Below are 18841 nucleotides of genomic sequence, written 5' to 3'. Positions count from 1 at the left end.
ACAGCCACTCTACAAAATAGGTTGACAACCGGTTTCTTACAAAACTAAGCATGTTATTATCATACAAATGGACTCTTGGGCATCTATCCCAGAAAAATGAAAAGTTAAGTTCCTACAGAAACCTATACATGAATGTTTATATCAGCTTTATCTGTAATAACCCCAAACTAGAAACAGCCCTGGTGTCCTTTGACCGGCAAATGGTTAAACAATTTGTGGTACATCCATACCATAGAAAACTACTCAGCAATAGAAAGGAACAAACTGACACATACAACAACTTGGATGAAGCTCTGGAAAATTATTCTGAGTAAAAAAGTCAGTCCCCAAAGGTTACATATTATATGATTCCATTTATATAACATTTCTGACATGACAAAATTTTATAAATGGAGAACAGATTGGTAGTCACAGAGATTAGGGCCTTTGGGGGTGGGGAGGGAGGGAAGCAGGTGTGGCTACAAAAGCCCAAGAAGCATCCTTGTGGTGATTTAAGTGTTCAGTTATCTGAGGATGGTGGTGAATATGCAAGCCTAAGTATGATAAACCTGTATAGAACTAAACACACACACAAATGAATTCAAGTAAAATTACCAACGTCCATATTCTGGTTGTGATATTGCATTAGAGTTCTGCAAAATGTGATCTGGTGCCCCACCCTCATGCACTTCTGTGGGTGAATGCCTTATGAGGAAAAAAAGAAAGAAAAACAACCGTGAGATATCTGAAGACTTTATAATTATAACGACCTGGATATAGTAGTGACTTAAATTGGTAAGTGTCTTTTTAAAAAACCCAAACATACAAGTGTTTTCCACTTTGAAAATAAACCATGTTCACTATATTTTAAATCCCCTAAAGTGCAAAAATAAGAACACAGCACTGCAATTCCAGCACACAAATACAACCATTTTTAACTTTAATATTTCTATGCATTCCTCCGCAGTCTTGTTTCTGTTCCTAGGGGTTTTCAATTTTGTTTTTTGTTTGTTTGGCCCGCGCCATGCAGGGCATGCGGGATCTTAGTTCCCCGACTAGGGATCGAACCCGTGCCCTGCAGTGGAAGCGCGGAGCCTTAACCATTGGACCGCCAGGGAATTCCCTCCGTTTTTAGTTTTTAAAAACACAACTTCATTTACTTAGCAGTTACTATTTCGTGTCCTGCCTTTTTCACTCACCGTCACAAAATAACCTTTCCTCCGACACTGTTCCACATTTTCCAAAGACATTCTGAATAGCTACGTTAAATTTCATGGTAGGATCATTCACCTTAATTCCCCCCAACAGGACTGCGGGATGCGCATCTCTGCGCAGAACGTTTGGCCCACAAAACTTTTAAAGTATGTTCCAGAAGCGGACCACTGGGCCAACTTTAAAGTCTCATACACAAGACCCCCTCATCCGTCAGCCCACCTCGCCTCTGTACTTACCGCCTCAACCCGGACCATCTGCGCCTCTGTTCCTTTCCGGACTCCCGGCGCCCTCTTGGTTGCCGTAGACTCGTGAGTACGTCACGCGGCGGCTTGGCTGGTTTCCCTGGTGACGGTTGCCGGCCGCAGCGCAAGAATGCGTCTGAAAGAGGCGCCTGAGCTGCTGCAGCCCAAGAAGGCAGCGGCGGAGTGACCACTGTAAGTGCGGGGAAAAGTACAGAAGGGCCCGGGCTGGAGCTGGGGGAGCCAGCAGCCACCGGGGCCCTGGCCGGAGCCAGGGCTGCATACCTGTGTAAAGATTTATTGAGCTGTACACTCAGGACTTACGCACTTTACTATGTGTAAATTATAATTCAACTTAAAATTATACCTTAGTTAAAAACAGTAATGATGTCTGAGCCCCATTCCTAGGAATTAAGATTTTAAATGGTCCAGGGATGTGCCCCAGCATTGCTATATTTTAGGAACTCCTAGGAGATTCTAATGGTCAGCCAGCGTTGAGAGCCACTGTTTTTAGGGACAGGAAGGAGTCAACTGTTGAATCTGAGTGATGGAGGGAGTATTCTGATGCCATTCCAGGTCTGGTGGCACATTCAGGCATGGGAGGGTTTGTAGAGAGCTGACACTTAGCTCGGCTCAGCTTTGGCTTTCAGGGGACCTGAAGTGAGAGTGGGTCTTCCAAGCTTCCTCATGGACACATGCAAAGATAAGCAGCCAACTCCAGGCTTGGAGGTTGTAGACAGGGCTGACTATGTGCTGAGCACTCTTGGGAAAGGAGCAGTTTGTGGAGTTTGCTTAGGCTCAGGCTTCTTTTCCTACTCCAAGGGCAAGATGGCAGAGGAAGGCTCACAGGACACCTTGAGGCTCCAGTTCAGGGCCATGCAGGAGATGCAGCACAGAAGGTTACAGAGGCAGATGGAGAAACGGAAGGAAAAAGAACTTAGCCTCCAAAGCAGAGTTGATGACCAAAAAGAGCCCCTGGAGATCTCTGATGGCCTCAGCGTCCTCCAAGCCGGGGAACAGAACTCAAAAACCAGCTTTGAGCAGAGGTAAATGCAAGTTTGGACTCTCCCAGGAGCACTGAAGGGAGGTAGGGAAGGTGGGGGAGAATGATTGCAGACAGCTCGACAGGCAGGTTGACCAGATGTGTGTTTATCAGCTGAGACCCAGAAGTTGTGACACAGAGACTGTTATTGAAGCCCCTTGCATAGGATAAAGGGACATAATTTGACATGAAGTGTATTCAAAAACCACTTAAAGTCAAATGGAAAATCTGAAACTCATCAAGGTGTAGTTTATTTGAATTTTCTTACGTAGTCTCTCTTTCGTGAAAAATGTGTTTTGGTTTTTGAGGAGCTGGTTGGCTGGCTCTGATGATTCACAGGTGATCACTACTCCAAACCTCATCTGGGACTGTTCTCCTATGTCAATTTTCCTTCCCTGACACATAAAGACACATAAACATACCTGTCCTAAAGAAGCAGTTTATGGATTCCTTGCTTTTATATGGTTGGTGAAACAGTTGAAAGGAGTCCAGAATCTTCTCATTTTGCTTTAAATTTGCCAATGTCACACAGATGCATTGATTTATATTGGTTATTAGAAGCAGGAGTCTGGATTGAAACAAAATTGTTTGCTAGTCATTTTGCAAAAAAAAAAAAAAAAAAAAAAAATCACAGCATTTGTTGAACTATCTCTTTGCTTCTGGTTTCACCCAGAATCTATCTTCTCCATCTGCAAATTCTACTTTTCATGGTTTCTCGATTTTCACAATGTTCTACTGAAAAATGCTAATTAGGAAAAAATAAAGATTTCTCAATAATTGAAAAATTCGTATGGCTCCTAAATATTAGCTCTAAGTTAACCCCAGACCTATTCCCAAGATCTTTCCCCAAGTCAGAGAAACTGGAATTTGTGGAGACTTGAGGTGTTGGTAGAATAACACCAACAATAATAATAGCTGTTAGTTAATAATTACTGTTATCTATAATTTCTGTAACTTATTTACTTCCTGAGCAACTGTCTCTATGGAGCTGGCTCCACTCCTAATGGTAGAAGTGATCACAGACCCACCAGTCACGTGTTTTTCATGTTTTAAAGTTCTAAAAAAAATGACCTGGGCTTCCCTGGTGGTGCAGTGGTTGAGAATCCGCCTGCCGATGCAGGGGACACGGGTTCGTGCCCCGGTCCGGGAAGATCCCACATGCAGCGGAGCGGCTGGGCCTGTGAGCCATGGCCACTGAGCCTGCGCGTCCGGAGCCTGTGCTCTGCAACGGGAGGGGCCACAACAGTGAGAGGCCCGCATACCGTAAAATAAATAAATAAATAAAGACTTGCAAGACAATTGTAATATACAAAACTAGCCACCTATTCTGATTTCCTATTGGGTTTACCTGAGACCCACTGACCTGGTCTCAACTTAAGGCTTAGACAATTCCTCTTTCGTCTTCTAATATACATATGCAATTAAGGCTATAAATTTCCTTCTAAGTATCACTTTAGCTGCTGTTCGCAAGTTTTCATACATATTGCTTCTACAGTCAATCCGTTCTAAAAGCTTCATAATACACATTATGATTTCTTCTTAACCCATAAATAATTTAGGAGTGTGTGTATGTGTGTGGGTTTTTTTTTTTTTTCAGTTCCAAGCATATGATGGGTTTGGAGTTCTGTTTTTTATTTCATTTTTGTTCTCTTTTTAGTATTGATTTCTAATTTTAGTCAATTGCCATTAAAGAAAATGGGCTGTATAATGTCCATTATTTGGAATTTGCTAAGGTTGCCTTTGAAGCCTAAATTATAATACATCTTTATGCATGTTCCATGGATGCTGGAAAGGAGTATGAATTCTCTGGGTGGGGTTTTATATAGCTCTGTTGAATCCGTAGTAAAACATGTTATTGAAAACTTCTTTCTCCTTTCACTTGTGTGTGTGTCCTTAATCGTTCAGTTTTGAGAACAGTGTGTTAAAAATCTGCTCACTGAAATTCCCTTAATATCTCATTCCTATTTTGTAGAGACCAGTTCTTGTCTCCACCCAGTGCCCAACCAGGTACAACAAACCCAGGCTGTGGAGACCTGACCCCTGCCCATCAGTTCCTGTGATTCTGCCTTTGCCTTGCAGGATGCTTGAAGACGAGATCGAACGGCTTCGGGATCAACTAAGGGAAACAGTGGATGAGAACGGGCGATTGTATAAGTTGCTGAAGGAGAGGGACTTTGAAATCAAACACCTCAAAAAGAAAATAGAAGAGGACAGATTTGCCTTCACAGGTAGCTCCACTGCTGTTGCAACAGTTTCTGCTCTGAAGTCCAGGTTGGCTGGCCCAGCTGCCCTGGAGCCTACAGGGCAGGACAAACAGCAGGTTCCAGAGGGCAGGTGCTCAAGAGACAGTGCAAGGTTCAGCTGTACTCAAGCTTGTCCAGATGAATCCTGGAAATGAGGGAGAGGGGAGAGGAATGGAGCAGGCCAGCTAGGCCAGCAAACTGGGAAACGGAAGCACGAGAACAGCAGGGGCAGAAGACAGGCATTCCAGGCAGTGCGGGTGACCCTGCTGGGACTCATGACAAGAGTTCTCCGTGATGCTCGCTACATGTTTGGTGGGCCAACGGCATCCACTCTATCTGGATGATTTACTCTACACCACTTGCTGTTGCTGCTCCGGAAGGGTGGACAAGACAGGGGAGTTAGCTGTTCTGGGAGGATTTCCTGGGATCCAGCAGCATGTACAGTGGACCTTGGCCCTTCAGGTCAGAGTTGGACCTTGGTTCTGTTGCTGGAGACCTTGACCTTGTGGGTCTGTTAGGGACCTTGGCTTTGTAGGCCTGGAGATGACCTTAGCCCTGTGGGTGTGGGCTGGACATTGACCACTGACCCTGTGGTTATGAGCTAGACCTTGTTCTTACAGATCTGGTGGGGACCTTGGCCCTGATTGTCCTCTGCTCGATGTATGCCCGTTGAGCAATTCCCAGGTGGCTGACTGAGAAAGCACAAAGTCAGTGTCATCAATCAGAGAGGGCATGATGCCTCAGCTGGCATCTGCCAGAGCATCTCTCTCTGCCTTTGCTAGGAAATGACTTTAAGAGTAGGTGCACCCAGAGGACCAGTGCTGAATTATAAAGCAAGGGGAGGGCTTCCCTGGTGGCGCAGTGGTTGAGAGTCCACCTGCCGATGCAGGAGACACGGGTTCGTGCCCCGGTCCGGGAAGATCCCACATGCCGCAGAGCGGCTGGGCCCGTGACCCATGGCCGCTGAGCCTGCGCGTCCGGAGCCTGTGCTCTGCAACGGGAGAGGCCACAACAGTGAGAGGCCCGCATACAGAAAAAAAAAAAAAAAAAAAAAAAAAAAAAGCAAGGGGAATCTTGTGGTATCTTAAAGGCCCTTGGTAGCCTGTTGTGCTTCCCTCCATTCTTTGGCCTCTTCTGTCTAAAACAAAACCACACTGAAGAGAAGATAACACCTAACCTGGCCCGGGGTTCAGATGCGAAGGGGCCGCTTTTGCAAGAGTGTCGAGAAGTTGATGGGCTCCGTGGAGGGCAGGAGCTGCCTCCTCACCCCAGGAGACCTGGGAGACAGGGCCTGCTCCCTCCTCTCCAGCCTGCCCCACATCCTGTCTTCTGCTGGCGTGCTCATGGCCTCATCTGAGTGCCAGCCCTGAGCCTCCCTCAAGACCTCTTAAATCCAGTCCTCACTCAGCAGTCCCCATTTCTAATTTCCAACTTCATGTTTTAAAGAGAAAAGTCTGACAGTCTCAGTTCATGTTTTTAAACCAGGCTACAGTGACAGGCTGCTGACAACTGGTGAACTGGTTTTCCTTTGGGTGGACTTTTAGTGTTTGTTTTAGTTTAGTTTTTCTATTTCTTTGTACAATTTTTTTAGTGATTGCGCTAGTGCTTACAACACACATAACTTTTCATGGTCTACTTAGAATTAATATTTTACCACTTTAAGTGGAATGAAGAAACCTTACCACCATATAAGTCCCTTTACCCTCCCGCCTTATATTACAGCTTTTATATGTATTATGTCTGTATATGTTGAACATCCCATCAGACTATGCTATCATATTTGCTTTCAACCATTATACATTTTAAAACACTGAAGGATGCAAAATAGTCTATTATATTTACCCAGATATTTTAGCATTTCTGTGCTTGCCCATTCACTGATGCCCCCATTATAATGGGGTTGCAGCTTCAAGAGTGGGGCTAGGGGCTTCCCTGGTGGCACAGTAGTTGAGAGTCCGCCTGCCGATGCAGGGGACACGGGTTTGTGCCCTGGTCCGGGAGGATCCCACGTGCCGCGGAGCAGCTGGGCCCGTGAGCCATGGCCGCTGAGCCTGCGCGTCCGGAGCCTGTGCTCTGCAAGGGGAGAGGACACAACAGTGAGAGGCCCGTGTACCACAAAAAAAAAAAAAAAAAAAAGAGTGGGGCTTGTCTGGAGACAGAGTTGGGAGAGAGCCCTGGCTGGCTCTTAGCCCCACTTCCTGCCCTTTGGACTAGAGAGGGCTTCTCTTAGACTTCTTTCTGATGTCTAGTTCCAGGATTTGTAATGCTTTTGGGTCCTGGGAGGAAAACATAACCGGAGAACTCACCACTGGACCATTCGTATTTCTAGGTTTGGTTTCCTTCCCCAGGTTCTTTCTCCTTTCTCCTGATGTGTCCTAATCCTCTTCAACAGACATGAGGTGGCCAAAGGCAACTACGCACAGTTGCCCAAATCGCTGCTGGCCCAGGCCTGCAGCAGCAAGCCTGTTCAATGTGTGGGCCTGTGTTTTTAATTGACCCTACCGTTTTCCTTCATTTTAGGGACGGCTGGGGTGGCTGGGGATGTGGCTGCCACCAAGATCGTTGAGCTGTCCAAAAAGAACCGGGTGCTGATGGCAGAGTCCGAGGGTGCGAAGACCAGAGTGAGGCAGCTGAGCAACCGCATCCAGGAGCTGGAGGGAGAGGTGAGGGGCCTCAGGCGCCCTTGCCCCGGGCTCCCTGTATCCCACACCACTCCTCCGGAGAGGGAGCACACTTAGATGCTGTAGGTCCTTCCCAAGGACTGGTGGGTCAGTGTTTGCAATGAGTCCCTCAGTCTCTGTCATATCGTGAGAGGGGAAAGTGTCGGGAAGCAAGGAGGATGCAGGCGGTGGAGAGATAGCCCGACATAGCAAGGAGGACGCAAGCTGGGAGCCTGACCACGTAGGTGTGAATCTCAGCTCCACTGCTGACTTGTGTTGTGACTTTGAGCCAGGTATAAGCTCTCCGTGGCTCAGTTTCCTCCACCTGTCACGTGGCAATTATAACGGCACTCACCCCAAGGTTTTCTGAGGATTAAATGACTTAACACTGTAAAATGCTTAGAACAGTGCCTAGCAGGTAGTTAGCACCAGAAAGGCATTGTTGAATAAATTAACAGGGATCCTTGCCAATCTGAAGCTAGAGCCAGGAGCATTCCACCAGTTCGTCTCACTTTTGTCCACCTTTCTCTTTCTGCTGCCCCTACCTTCCCACAGCTAACGACAAACCCCTCCAGTCGAGAGAGGGCACAAGCCCCAGCGGTTCATGGTCCCTCAGGAGCTGGAGTGAACCTACGTAGCTTCTCCTTATGTGGCTGGAGGAGCCCAGGCTGGCAGAGGTTAAGAGGTTTTCTCAAGTCACACAGCATGTGGTGGTGTCAGATTTCAAATCCAGTTCTGTTGCTCTCCAAAATCCTCCCCAGTCATTACACTTGGCATTGAATTAGACCTTCTTTATTCTATAACGTATTTTTTGAGAACCATCGCAGGCTCTGGGCCAGGCCCTTGGGAGACCGTGGGGAGTAAATCAGGCCTGGAGACAGACCAGCATCGAGGGCCCCTTAGAGGGGGGAGTATGCACAGTGGGTCCCTGGAGGATGAGAAGGGGCCAGACTCGGAGGGGTGGGGGAGAGGCCTTCATGCAGAGGACCCAGCAGGTACAAAGGCCTTGAATAGGAATAAAGGCCTGAAAGGGGACCAGTGTGGCCGAGTTTGGAGCAAGATGAGGTCAGAGAGGTGGGAGGGGGGGTCGTGCCCAGCCTTGTCAGACAGGGATGATCTTTGTGTGAAGGACAATTGGGAAACCCTTAAAGGGTTGGTTGGCTGTCTGTCTACAGCAGTGGTCTTGGCCACCAGGCCATGAGCCTGAGTGGCAGGTTTCTCAGTGTCTCTGACTCCTCAACTGTAATGTGAAGTCTGTAGTTCCTTTTCTCTCCGCCTCCCAGGCTGTTGTTAGATGCAGACTGGTTGCAGAATCATCATTTACTAAGCTGTTCGTGAATCCTAGGCTGCGACTGCGGAGTGGGGCAGACAATCAGTTAAACCCTCTCCCAATGCCGAGCGCCTTGTAAAGGAGAGTTTTTCCATTAACGGGCCTTAAAATGAGCTGAAGGGACGGACTGCTGAGATCCGTGACCACACATCCGACGGCAGCACCAGAGCCCTTCACTCAGGCGCCGCAACTGCTAAGCAGAATTAAATATTAAGTGCCAGGTTTGCTTTTTCAGCTGCAGATGGCCCTGGCCAGGCTGCCAGCCAAGGGAGCCACCGACGCAGGAGCCAAGCTGCCGAAGGCCCAGATGGGAGACAGAGCCTTGGTATGAGTTCTTTTCTGTGCTGGGGAGTGTGTGAGGCAGCCATGGGCTTGGGCCTCCCCTCTTCCATGGGGGCGTAGGTGCCTCTGTCTGGCATCCACCCCATTGCTGAGCCAGTGCCACCATTGCAGCATCCTCAGTCAGGGGACAGTGACCAAGTCTACTGTCTGAGGCCAAGAATGCCCTAGTGAAGGCTGGTGAGGAACTAACTCTGATTTAGTCCCCAGAGAGGGAGGTCAGGGGGGGGCTGAGGACACTGGAATCCTAGAATTTCAGGACCAGGAGGGAAGACCTAATCCAATTAGCCTCCTGCTCTCAGCCCAGCTGTAAAGGATGTCCGTTACAGCATCCTTACTGGGGAGACATCCAGCCTCACTACCTAACCCCAAGGACAGGGAGCTCACTCCTCCTAAATGGAACCCTGGTTTTTGCTGGGGCAATCCATATTGTAAGAAGTCCTCCCTTTGTGGAACTCCAAATCTATGGCGTAAAAGTGACTATTGTGAATGGGGCTGTTCCCAAGCTTCCATTTTTTCTAAGCCAATGAGCCTCCATGAAACTCAGGGCATGGGAATTGCAGCTCCGTGAAAGGAAGGCAGTCTGACCCAGTGGGCTACCAGGGAGGAGCATGGAGCCCAAGCCAGACAATAAATAGCTAAGAGTCTCAATAACATCCCAGGAGGCCTCCCCTTGGTTTTCTTTCTTTTTTTTTTTTTTTTTTTTTGCCACACCTCATGGCTTATGGGATTTTAGTTCCCCAACCAGGGATTGAACCTGGGGCCTCGGCAGTGAGAGCGCCAAGTCTTAACCACTGGACCACCAAGGAATTCCCCCCATGGTTTTCTTAAGAAGCCAAATGAGTTGGTGAAATGGAATCCAAGCCTCAGGACTCCTAGTTCAGTGCCCCTTTTCCACCCAATTCTCCCTGTTGTCTATGACTCAAGATCAAGCCACCTCATGCCTGTCTTGAGGAGAATACTGCCCTCGAGTGATGGGCCCCTCAGGTTCCAGGTCAGGGGTGAACATGTCTCCTGAAGGCTAGTCTTGTGTAGATCCGTCTCATTGCTGGGGAGGCAACGGAGGGGCTCCGCCCTCAGCAGATGCTAGACTGAGTGTCGTTCAGTGCCTTTCCCAGCTCTGAGGGACACTTCTAAGCTGCCCCTTGTTTATCCATACCTCTGACTAGGGCTCTCCTAAATGGGAAACTACTTGTTCAGTCACTTGTTGAGCCTGACAGAATGTTCTGAGCCCTGGAACACAGAGAATCAAAGACAGGCCCACTGTCCACAGGGAGTTCAAGAGGGGAGATGAGTAGGCATACTAAAGGAAGGAGGGGACAGGGCCTTCAGAGAAAGCCCCTAGGCTCTGAGTTCACAGAGGGCGCACATGCTCCACCTGAGGCAGCCAGGAGGTGGGATGGATGAGGGCTTCCTCAGGTGGCCTTGCTGGAGCAGGAAGATGGGGGTGGCCCTTCCAGCAGAAGCAGTGCAAGCTCAGAGCAGGAAAGCGTCAATATTCCTATTTTGTTTGTTAGCTGGGCATCAACTGGATCACGTTTGGCTGCAGCCCAGGAGCCCTGAGGAGGAAAAGGGGAACATATCCAGACAAAGCTGGGGCCGGGTCACCTGTGGAGGGAGGCCTTGATGGTAGCTGGAGTAGGAATTCCAACTTCATTCTGTGGCTGCAGGGAGCCTGGGAGGTTTCTGACGGAAGAGTGCATGGTGGGTTGCAGTCTCCATTCCTCAGAACACGTGTTTTCCCGGGCAACTTCTGATCAGAGAGAGGACAATAGCCATGTCCCCCTCGTTAGACTGTTCAGGGCAACCCAAGCCTGGGCCATGCTCCAGAGCCTGCAGGCTCACTCCACATCCCAGCCCAGAGCTCCAATCACATTCCAGAGCGGAGCTGAACGCCCTCACTCCACGTGGGGCCTCACGAAGCTGTGGTGTGAGCGGCCTTGGTGCTATCTGCTCCCATGGACACCATTTCCGGTATCGCCTCAGACGAAACAGCCCGGGGTGGGGGAAGGGCATGCCCAGGCCCAAGACACCCACAAAGCCTGTGAAATCTCACTCTGGGCAGAAACAGCTCTGAAACGTTACGCAAGTAGGGTTGGCTCAGCTTCCTGGGAGGGGAGGTCTGGGGCCTGGCAGAGCAGAGGGGGTGATGCCTTCACCAGAACACCAGATGGCCCTCAGCCGCCTTTGCCAGCTGCCCACCCAAGCCAGGCTATGCCCCCCAGCATCGTCCCCCCGTCAGAATCTGCCCCAGAAGGCACCCTTTACGTGCGTTATCCCATCAACACTCACATGTACCCCGGAGGCTGGTATAACGTGCCCCCATTTCACAGAAGAGGAAACGAGGCTTGGAGACAGTCATTGCCGCCTGGGTCTCAGATCCAGATCCAGTCGGTGCGCTCTTTCCGTGCCCTCAGGCTCCCAAATGCTCTCACGGCTCCTGCACCGCCAACCACCAGAGCCAGCAGGGGGCTCATGGCACCGAAGATCTGAAAGGCAGGGACTGTTGCTTCCCAGCCCAGGGCAGATTCAAAGCAGCACCTTAGCAGGGGAGCAGACAGACTCCCAACAGCAGTGGGGAGGGATGGCATACAGCCAGGCAGCGGAAGGACATACAAAAATATAGATTAAAGAAAGATGCATGTATGTTTTATGTATATTCCCAATTTGCAAATTCTGCTCACACTGGTTACTCTGTTTAGCCTCCTGGGGGTGCTGTGAGGAAGCAGCCATTTCCTAGATGAGAAGACCGGATGAGTCCAGGCCTTCTGGGCCCTGTGTGCAGGTCTAGTTTCCTTGACCAGTGGTTTTCAGCGGGGCTGCCCAGAGCCTCTGGGGTCCATGGAACTCCCCAGACCCAGTCTTCTGAGATCTATCTTTCACACTAGCGTTCACAGGAGATTTTGTCTGTGGCTACTAAGGAAAGTTCAGAAAGCCACTGCAGTACCCGTCCTGTTTCCCAGAAGTCTAGTCCACCTGATCTGTTGGGACAGGAGCAGATGGTCTTAGTGTCATTGCCTGATGGGACACTTAACCCACCAACCAATGTTTCTGTCACCATGATGCCCTGGCATCAGCAAAAGCTTATATTGGGAGAATCAGCCGGTGCAAAGGAAGGACCAGGCCTCTAATCCCACTTCTGTCACCCCAACCAGCTGTGTGCCTGTGAGGCCATATTATTTCCCTTCTCTGGACCTTATCTGCATCACCTATGGAAAGGGTTTGAATGGGCTGACCTTGGAGTCCCTTTAATGCCAAAGTTCTGAGAGTTTCAGGAACTTCTATTTAAGTCATAAATGGGGAACACATTTGAGAAAAGTTTCATCCAAATAGTTTAAAAGAAATTTTCTTTTTTAAAAAAAGACTTTGCTAAGAGTTCCAGCAGGCAGAGTTTTCATGGTTCCTGCAGTTCTTCAAGCCACAGAAATGGAGCATTTGGGGATTAAACTGGGTCCTTATTTCTATTCAGTGAGCTCATTGCCAGGAAAGGGAGCCCAAGGCCCAGTCTGACAATTTAGGAGAGGAAGGCCCCAAGTTGGGATGGTCATGGCCGTCCTGCCAAGCTGGGGCTGCCTTTGCTAAAGGAGCCAGTGCCCCTGTTCATCCTGAGTGAGGATGGATTTGCTATGATGCCAGTCTCTGAGCACAGCAGAGCCCACAGCCTGGGAGTGTCTGGGAGTTGGGAAGCAGCCTCCTCCAGAGATGCTCCCTGTCTGCGGCCACCACCCACGTCCACCTGTGTGCGCCACCCTCAGAGCACAGGGCTCAGCCCCCAAAGTTGGGCTGCCGGGATCCACATCCACGCTCCCCCTTACCTCCAGCCTCTGCTCTGCATCCGTAACAGAACCTACCTCAAAGGGGTTGTGAGGATGAAATGAGTTCCTCCTTGTCAAGCACTTCGTGTGGTACCTGCACATACCTGGATAAACGGGGGCTGTGATTATTGTTACTGTCTAGGCCTCAAATGACTGCCCTCCCTCCTGTCTTTCCCAACTAGCAGGACAGCCCAGAGGTGAAGGTCTTGCAGGACAGGCTGGCGGCCACAAACCTGAAGATGAGTGAACTCCGCAACCAGATCCAGGCTGTGAAGCAGGAGCTCCGGATGGCCCAGAAGGTATCTCCAGGCCAGGGTTCAGGGCCTCGTGGGTGGGCCTGGGACTGGGAAGGTCATGGCTGGGACAATGGCTTCCATTCAGGAGCTTGGCCCCATGAGCATCATGCTGCTTGTTCTGGGTCAGGCTCAGATCCAGTAACTTCCTTCCACCAGCCCTTGAAACAGCCCCATCAGGTGAGGGGGGTTGCCGGCTGCCTGCAGGGCCCTGCATAGAGGCCCTTGCGGTGCCCGCCCAACCCTGGACGGAGGAGGACAGTGCTGTCCACCCTGGAGAGGCCCTGAAACCTTCCCTGTGCTGTGTGCACCCCAATAGATCCTGGGCATCTCCTTAATAAGCCACCTTGGACTTGGAAGCCTACCAAGACCCGTCTCCTGCCCTCTGCTGTCTGTAATATTAGAAAATGTAAAGGTTGTTTGTGTGTTAAAGGCCCCTTTCAAAGGAAAATGCTCGGACTTGGGAGGCAGGCCCAGCTGGTTCATTATTTATTTTTATTTACATAGTGAATTCTCTGGCATTTGTACCACCAGCAGCGGTTCCTGCTGGAACCACTCAGACCAGCCAAGATTTCCAAAACAGAGTTCTATTGTGGAAACAAGCACCAGAGACTTGGTATGCTAGATGGGTTTCCGTGACAGGCTGCAGAGGGGCCCAGGGCACAAGCTGGGGTGTACTGTTTCCACCTCAAAGCCTCGAAGTTGGGCCTGAACACCTCTCTGCAACAGCTACAAAGCTGGGCCCCTCTGGAACCAAACATCCCCAAGTGACATTTGGTAGCCCCCCTCCTTGCTGCACTCAGACATGTCCCTTGTCAGTGGCTTTGCACAGAGGGCAAGGTTTTGTGGCCATGTCCTCCCTGGAGCCATCCAGAATGATCTCAGTTCTGGGTGACAGGTGAACAAACTTGGAGCAGGTCTTGGTCAACTTTGTGGTTCACTCATCCCAGAATGTGTCAAGGGCAAGGAGCCCCACCTGGGCATTGTCAGCAGTTCCTTGTCTGCTCTAAGCACCACCAAGAAGTGCTGGGGATGATGGGTTCACTGCTTTCCCAAGGAGAGCTGCTCTTGGAGCGTGGTCAATTGGCCTTTGAGGCGGGGAGCGGGGGAAGGGGGAAGGTTGTGCAGGTGGAGGCCAGGCCTTTGGGGAGCCCCATGCACCCAGCACTGTTTCTGCACATGCAGCAGCTTTAGGGCTCTGGCAGAGCCCTCTCTCCCGGCCATACTGAAGGCCTCACCTTTTTCAGGTTTTAACCAGTGAGGTTGGGGAAGATGTGAACGTCCAGCAGCTCCTGTCCTCGCCTGGGACGTGGAGGGGTCGAGCTCAACAAATTCTCGTCTTGCAGAGAAAGGTGAGTGAGTCATCAGACTTCTCCTGGCCCTGAATGTAAGGCTTGAAATACCCTAGAGAGACCCACGCTGACCCACATTAGAGACACAGACCCAAAAATGGCCTTTAGGTTCTGCAGAGCGCACTTGCAGGGCTGTTGTTTTGCGTTCTCCCCAGCCAGCCTGATTTTCATTTGTTATTAAGTGAACAAGCATTTATATAACACTACATACCAGGCACTGGCGCTCAACAAATGCCAGAGCCTTTGATTTATTTTACTCCAGGCACATTTTTTTTCCCTAGTTCATGTAAATTTGCGTGACTGTTGTACTTGTAGGCTTTTTCCACTTTTGTCCAGATGCCTGTAGGCTTTTGAAGGTTTTAATTACCAACCCCCCCCAAAAAAAAACTTAGCCTGTCTCCCTCTTTATGCTCTAAATATTTTGCAGCATCTCTAGAGGCTAGGAACAGGGGCTCCGCAGCCAGACTGCTTGGCTTCATATCTCAGCCCACCACCCACCGTGTGGCCTTGGGCAAGTTGCTTCGCCTCTCTGTGCCTCAGTTTCCTCCTCTGTGTACTGTGGATAATGACAGTGCCTACTCCACAGTGTTGTTGGGAGGACTGAATGAGTACAGATGCGTAAATTGCTTACCACAGTGCCTGGCATGGAGGAAACACCGTCCGAAGGTTAGCTGTACCAAGAAACCAAGAGTCGCACAAATCGGTGTGTCGTTTCCACTATTTGCCAAGTACATTGCCTTCATCCCCAGGTTCCCAGGTGGCTTTCACCCTCAGGGTCTCCTGTGGGATCCCTGAAGCCAACATGAAGGGGGAGAGGTCTCTGAAAAACTGTGGTTAACGACCAATGTGTGGCCTTGTGGTTCAGGAGACCTGAGTTTGAGTCTGGCCTCAGTCACTGGTCTATAAGTTTGGTGTCTTTGGGCAAATCTCTTCATCTCTCTGTGTCGCAGTCTCCTCACCTGTAAAGTGGAAATAATAATGCCTTTCTTGTAGGGTTGTTGTGGGTTAAATGAAATATCATTTGGGAAGTGCCCAGCACAGTGCCTGGCCATAATAAACACTCAACACATTAGTTATTATTGTTAGTGTTGTTAAGCTGTGTAAACAAACGGTTAAAAGTAATAGTACTGTGTTCTTTAACGTTTAAATGGAATTACCACACAGTGCCACACGAGGGCACTGAAATGTGCTTTCAAAGCCATACTGAGGCCCTTTACCGGGGATCCTACTGAATTTTGCCCCTGGCTCAGGTTTACCCAACTTTGTTCCATCATTTATGTTGTGTTGATGTGGAAATCAGGGTTAGAAGGACCCTAGGAGTTACCCACTTTAAACCCAGTGTGATAAAGCTGTCATTCTGTCGGATGACATCCACCTCCCCTGTGCTGAGGGCTTCACCCAGGCCATTTTGGGGTTTCTCGAAGTTGCCTAATCCTAAAAATCACCTGTAGCACCTGTTTAAAGTGCAGATCCCCGAGTTCTTCCCCTGGAGCTCTGACTTGTTGGTATGGAGTGGACCCCAAGATTTGTCATCCCAAGAAGCGTCTTGGGGATTCCCAGGCTCAGACAAGTTCAGGGTACTGAATTCTCATTAACAACATTATGCAGTGTGTACTCACAGGCCTCTTCACAGATGAGGGACCTGAGATTCAGAGAAGTTAAGTAATCTGTGCACAGCCACACAGCCAGCGAGGCTTTGAGCTGGTCTCCCGGCTTCCAAACCTTGCCCGCCCTCTGCAGCATCTCCTCCAAGTGGCCGGGAGCCCGTAGCCTCCCGAGGAGCCCGCCCAGACTTGGGTGGCCTGTCTGTTAGCTCTTCCTGGTACTGAGACCTGCTCTCCTTTCCCTCCCAAGTTCCTGGGGCTACACATCTGCTTCTTGGCCTCAAAGATAGGGTGATTTTTCTCACTTACTTTGAAGTTTCTCTTTTCCAAGCTAAACCTCCCTAGTGTCTCCCCTTGTTTTGCTCAGGATGCCATCGCAGATCCCTCCCATCCCTCCCCAACCCCAGTCCCTCTCTTAGGGACCTCCACGTCCATCTGGAACCGTGTTGTCGTCTGTCTAGTGGGGTGTCCTGTCACATCACAGGGCGGCCCCTGTGAGAGTCGAGTCTGACTGCAGACCTGTTGTGGAACCACCCTCAGGTTCGAGAACTTGAGAAACAGCTGGGACAGACCCAGAACCGGTCGGTAGAAACAGCCAGTGATGAGCTGTCTGTCTATCCCAATCCAAGGAAGCTGTCGGCACAGGAGAAAAATCTGCTGAGGATCCACAACCTGGAGAGGGAAAAACAGGAAAGCTGGGAGGTAATGTGTGCCTGGAAGAAGGTCGGGGCGCCTGGGGCCAGGAGACCACGACCACCCCTGTGAGGACTTGGAGGCTCTGGGGTTTGGGGTCACCTCTGTGCCAGTTCCTCACGTCCTATCCATCCACCTTGAGCTGCCTGACTGGTTCCTCACCCAGAGCCCATTTCATGAACGTCGGGTGGCCCCATTCTGGCTGTTTTGGAGATGCTGGACCTGAAACTAGCTCTTAGTGGAATGAGGCACTTCACTTTGAACCCTAGGCTTGGCGCTGTCCACTGAAGCATGGCTTTTCTCTTTTTGCCTCTCAGGCAGGGATTGAGGGTCCTCGGGAGGACACACCCAGCGTTGGCCAGTGGGTTTCCTCTTGTGTCCGAGTCTGGCCCCTGTGTTCTCGGGCTGTCATCCATCTGGGTCACGTCCATCATGTGCTTGGGCTGCCTGACACCCCGGGAGGCCGAGGCTGGGAGTCAGGGCTCCGGCTCCACTGACTTGCTCTGTGACCTCAACAAGTCCCCTCCCAGCTCTGGTCTCACCAGCGAGTGAGAGCGAGGGCTCAGCCGTGGCCGAGTCCCACTCAGCCCTGCAGCCCGTGACCGTGCCCTCTGGTTACAGAAACTTGCAGCAGAGCGGGATGCCCTCCAGAGAGAGCTCGAAGAGCTGAAAAAGAAGTTTGAGGGCGTGAGGTCCCGGAACAAGGTGCTATCGAGCGAAGTGAAGACCCTCAGGAGTCAGATGGGGACCCTCATGGAGAAGAGCCGGCATGACGACGAGCTCATCGACGCCCTCATGGTACAGCCACCTCTGGGACCCCTGCCCCACCCAGAGACCTGTGACCCAGCCCCAGTCCCCCCAGAGCCCTCCCTCGCCCCAAAATGCCACCTGCATAACCCGGGGGCTCATTGCCTCCACTGGGCCCAGACCCAAATCTTGGCCGCAAGTACGGGAGCAGCTCAGAGGCTGCCCGAGGGCCAGTACAGGTCATGTACATGTGTGAGGTTGATGCCGGGCACAAGCCACTGCACCTGTGGACCCCAAAGGCGAAAGAAGAGGATGAGGGGGCACCAGATGGGATTACACCCTGGGATATTTCTCATGGAGGAACGGAAGGGGCAACTGAGGGGTTGCTGGTGCATATCCTTGTCTGTGTGACAGCATACAGCACCCCCACTTCTGGGCACGTGGGGTGTGGTTTATAATGGTTAATCACCAAGATAACCCTTAGGGACACATAATCCCATTTCACAGATGGGGAAACCAAGGCTCTAATTGGCTAGATAAGTCATCCAAGGCCATACAACTGAATTCAAACCAGATTTATCTGATCGTAAAACCTCCTTTGATTAACAAAGCCGCACTGCTTTCCTGACCCTAGCCTGGCCTTTTCTCTCTGGGGCCTGAGCCACCCAAGAGTTTTGGTCTCTGAATTCCAAGCTGTGCCCACAGGCCCCTGGGGTGGTCATGACTGGCTTGATGGTGGTGCAAGGGGGAACTGATGCTGGCTTAGGCATGCCTTGGTCCATAATAATTCACCAGGCAGCGTGGTGGGCAGGGCACAGAAGACCTGAAATCTGGGCCCACTCTGTTCATACCTCACTGTGTGATTCTAGGCTAGTTGCATCCATCCCCTCTCTGAGCCTCAGGTCCCAATTTTTATTTTATTTTTATAAATATATTTATTTTATTTGTTTATTTTTGGCTGTGTTGGCTCTTCGTTGCTGTGCGCCGGCTTCTCATTGCGGTGGCTTTTCTTGTTGCGGAGCACGGGCTCTAGGAGCATGGGCTTCAGTAGTTGTGGTGCACAGGCTTAGTTGCTTCGCATCATGTGGGATCTTTCCGGACCAGGGTTCAAATCCGTGTCCCCTGCATTGGCAGGCGGATTCTTAACCACTACACCACCAGGGAAGCCTCAGCTCCCAGTTTTTAAATAAGGTGTGGGCTGGATGTCCATTGAGGTCCCTGGGGCCACTATTCTTTGTCACTGAAGGCGCATGGTGAGAGCTGCAAACAAGCCCTAACTTTGCCATTCAC

General features: G+C 50.5%; 1 protein-coding gene and 2 long non-coding RNA genes across 6 annotated transcripts in view; 1 reads left to right on the top strand and 2 right to left on the bottom strand.

Annotated features, from left to right (window-relative positions):
- The first annotated feature begins 1544 nt into the window (after nt 1–1544).
- CCDC13 (coiled-coil domain containing 13) overlaps nt 1545–18841 on the top strand; it is a 30210-nt gene continuing 12913 nt past the window's right edge. Inside the window, exons 1-9 of the mRNA XM_059077570.2 lie at nt 1545–1628; nt 2256–2479; nt 4555–4703; nt 7239–7381; nt 8944–9033; nt 13045–13161; nt 14403–14507; nt 16652–16813; nt 17426–17602. Of these exons, the coding sequence (XP_058933553.2) occupies nt 2262–2479; nt 4555–4703; nt 7239–7381; nt 8944–9033; nt 13045–13161; nt 14403–14507; nt 16652–16813; nt 17426–17602 (1161 nt within the window). The 5' untranslated portion in view covers nt 1545–1628; nt 2256–2261. The remainder of the gene's footprint in view (nt 1629–2255; nt 2480–4554; nt 4704–7238; nt 7382–8943; nt 9034–13044; nt 13162–14402; nt 14508–16651; nt 16814–17425; nt 17603–18841) is intronic.
- LOC131764406 (uncharacterized) lies at nt 7225–16475 on the bottom strand. 2 transcript variants are annotated; one of them, XR_010834996.1, is made up of 8 exons: nt 15953–16475; nt 15139–15466; nt 14394–14494; nt 13096–13316; nt 12899–12966; nt 11340–11588; nt 10656–10800; nt 7225–7369 (listed from the first exon to the last, which is right to left on the bottom strand). It is a non-coding gene; the product is annotated as an uncharacterized lncRNA (long non-coding RNA). The 2 variants fall into 2 exon arrangements; XR_010834997.1 differs by lacking the exon at nt 13096–13316.
- Nucleotides 16582–18841, bottom strand: part of LOC131764407 (uncharacterized) — a 24808-nt gene continuing 22548 nt past the window's right edge. For 2 of the 3 annotated variants that reach the window (XR_010834993.1, XR_010834995.1), the window contains exon 7: nt 16582–16783. This is a non-coding gene — a long non-coding RNA (uncharacterized lncRNA). Of the gene's footprint in view, nt 16784–17301; nt 17471–18841 lie in introns of those variants that run through there. The other variant, XR_010834994.1, reaches the window with a different exon arrangement.

The sequence above is a fragment of the Kogia breviceps genome, chromosome 10, assembly GCF_026419965.1.
Source record: "Kogia breviceps isolate mKogBre1 chromosome 10, mKogBre1 haplotype 1, whole genome shotgun sequence".
Taxonomy (NCBI): Eukaryota; Metazoa; Chordata; class Mammalia; order Artiodactyla; family Physeteridae; genus Kogia; species Kogia breviceps.
This window is presented reverse-complemented; position numbering and strand designations above follow the sequence as displayed.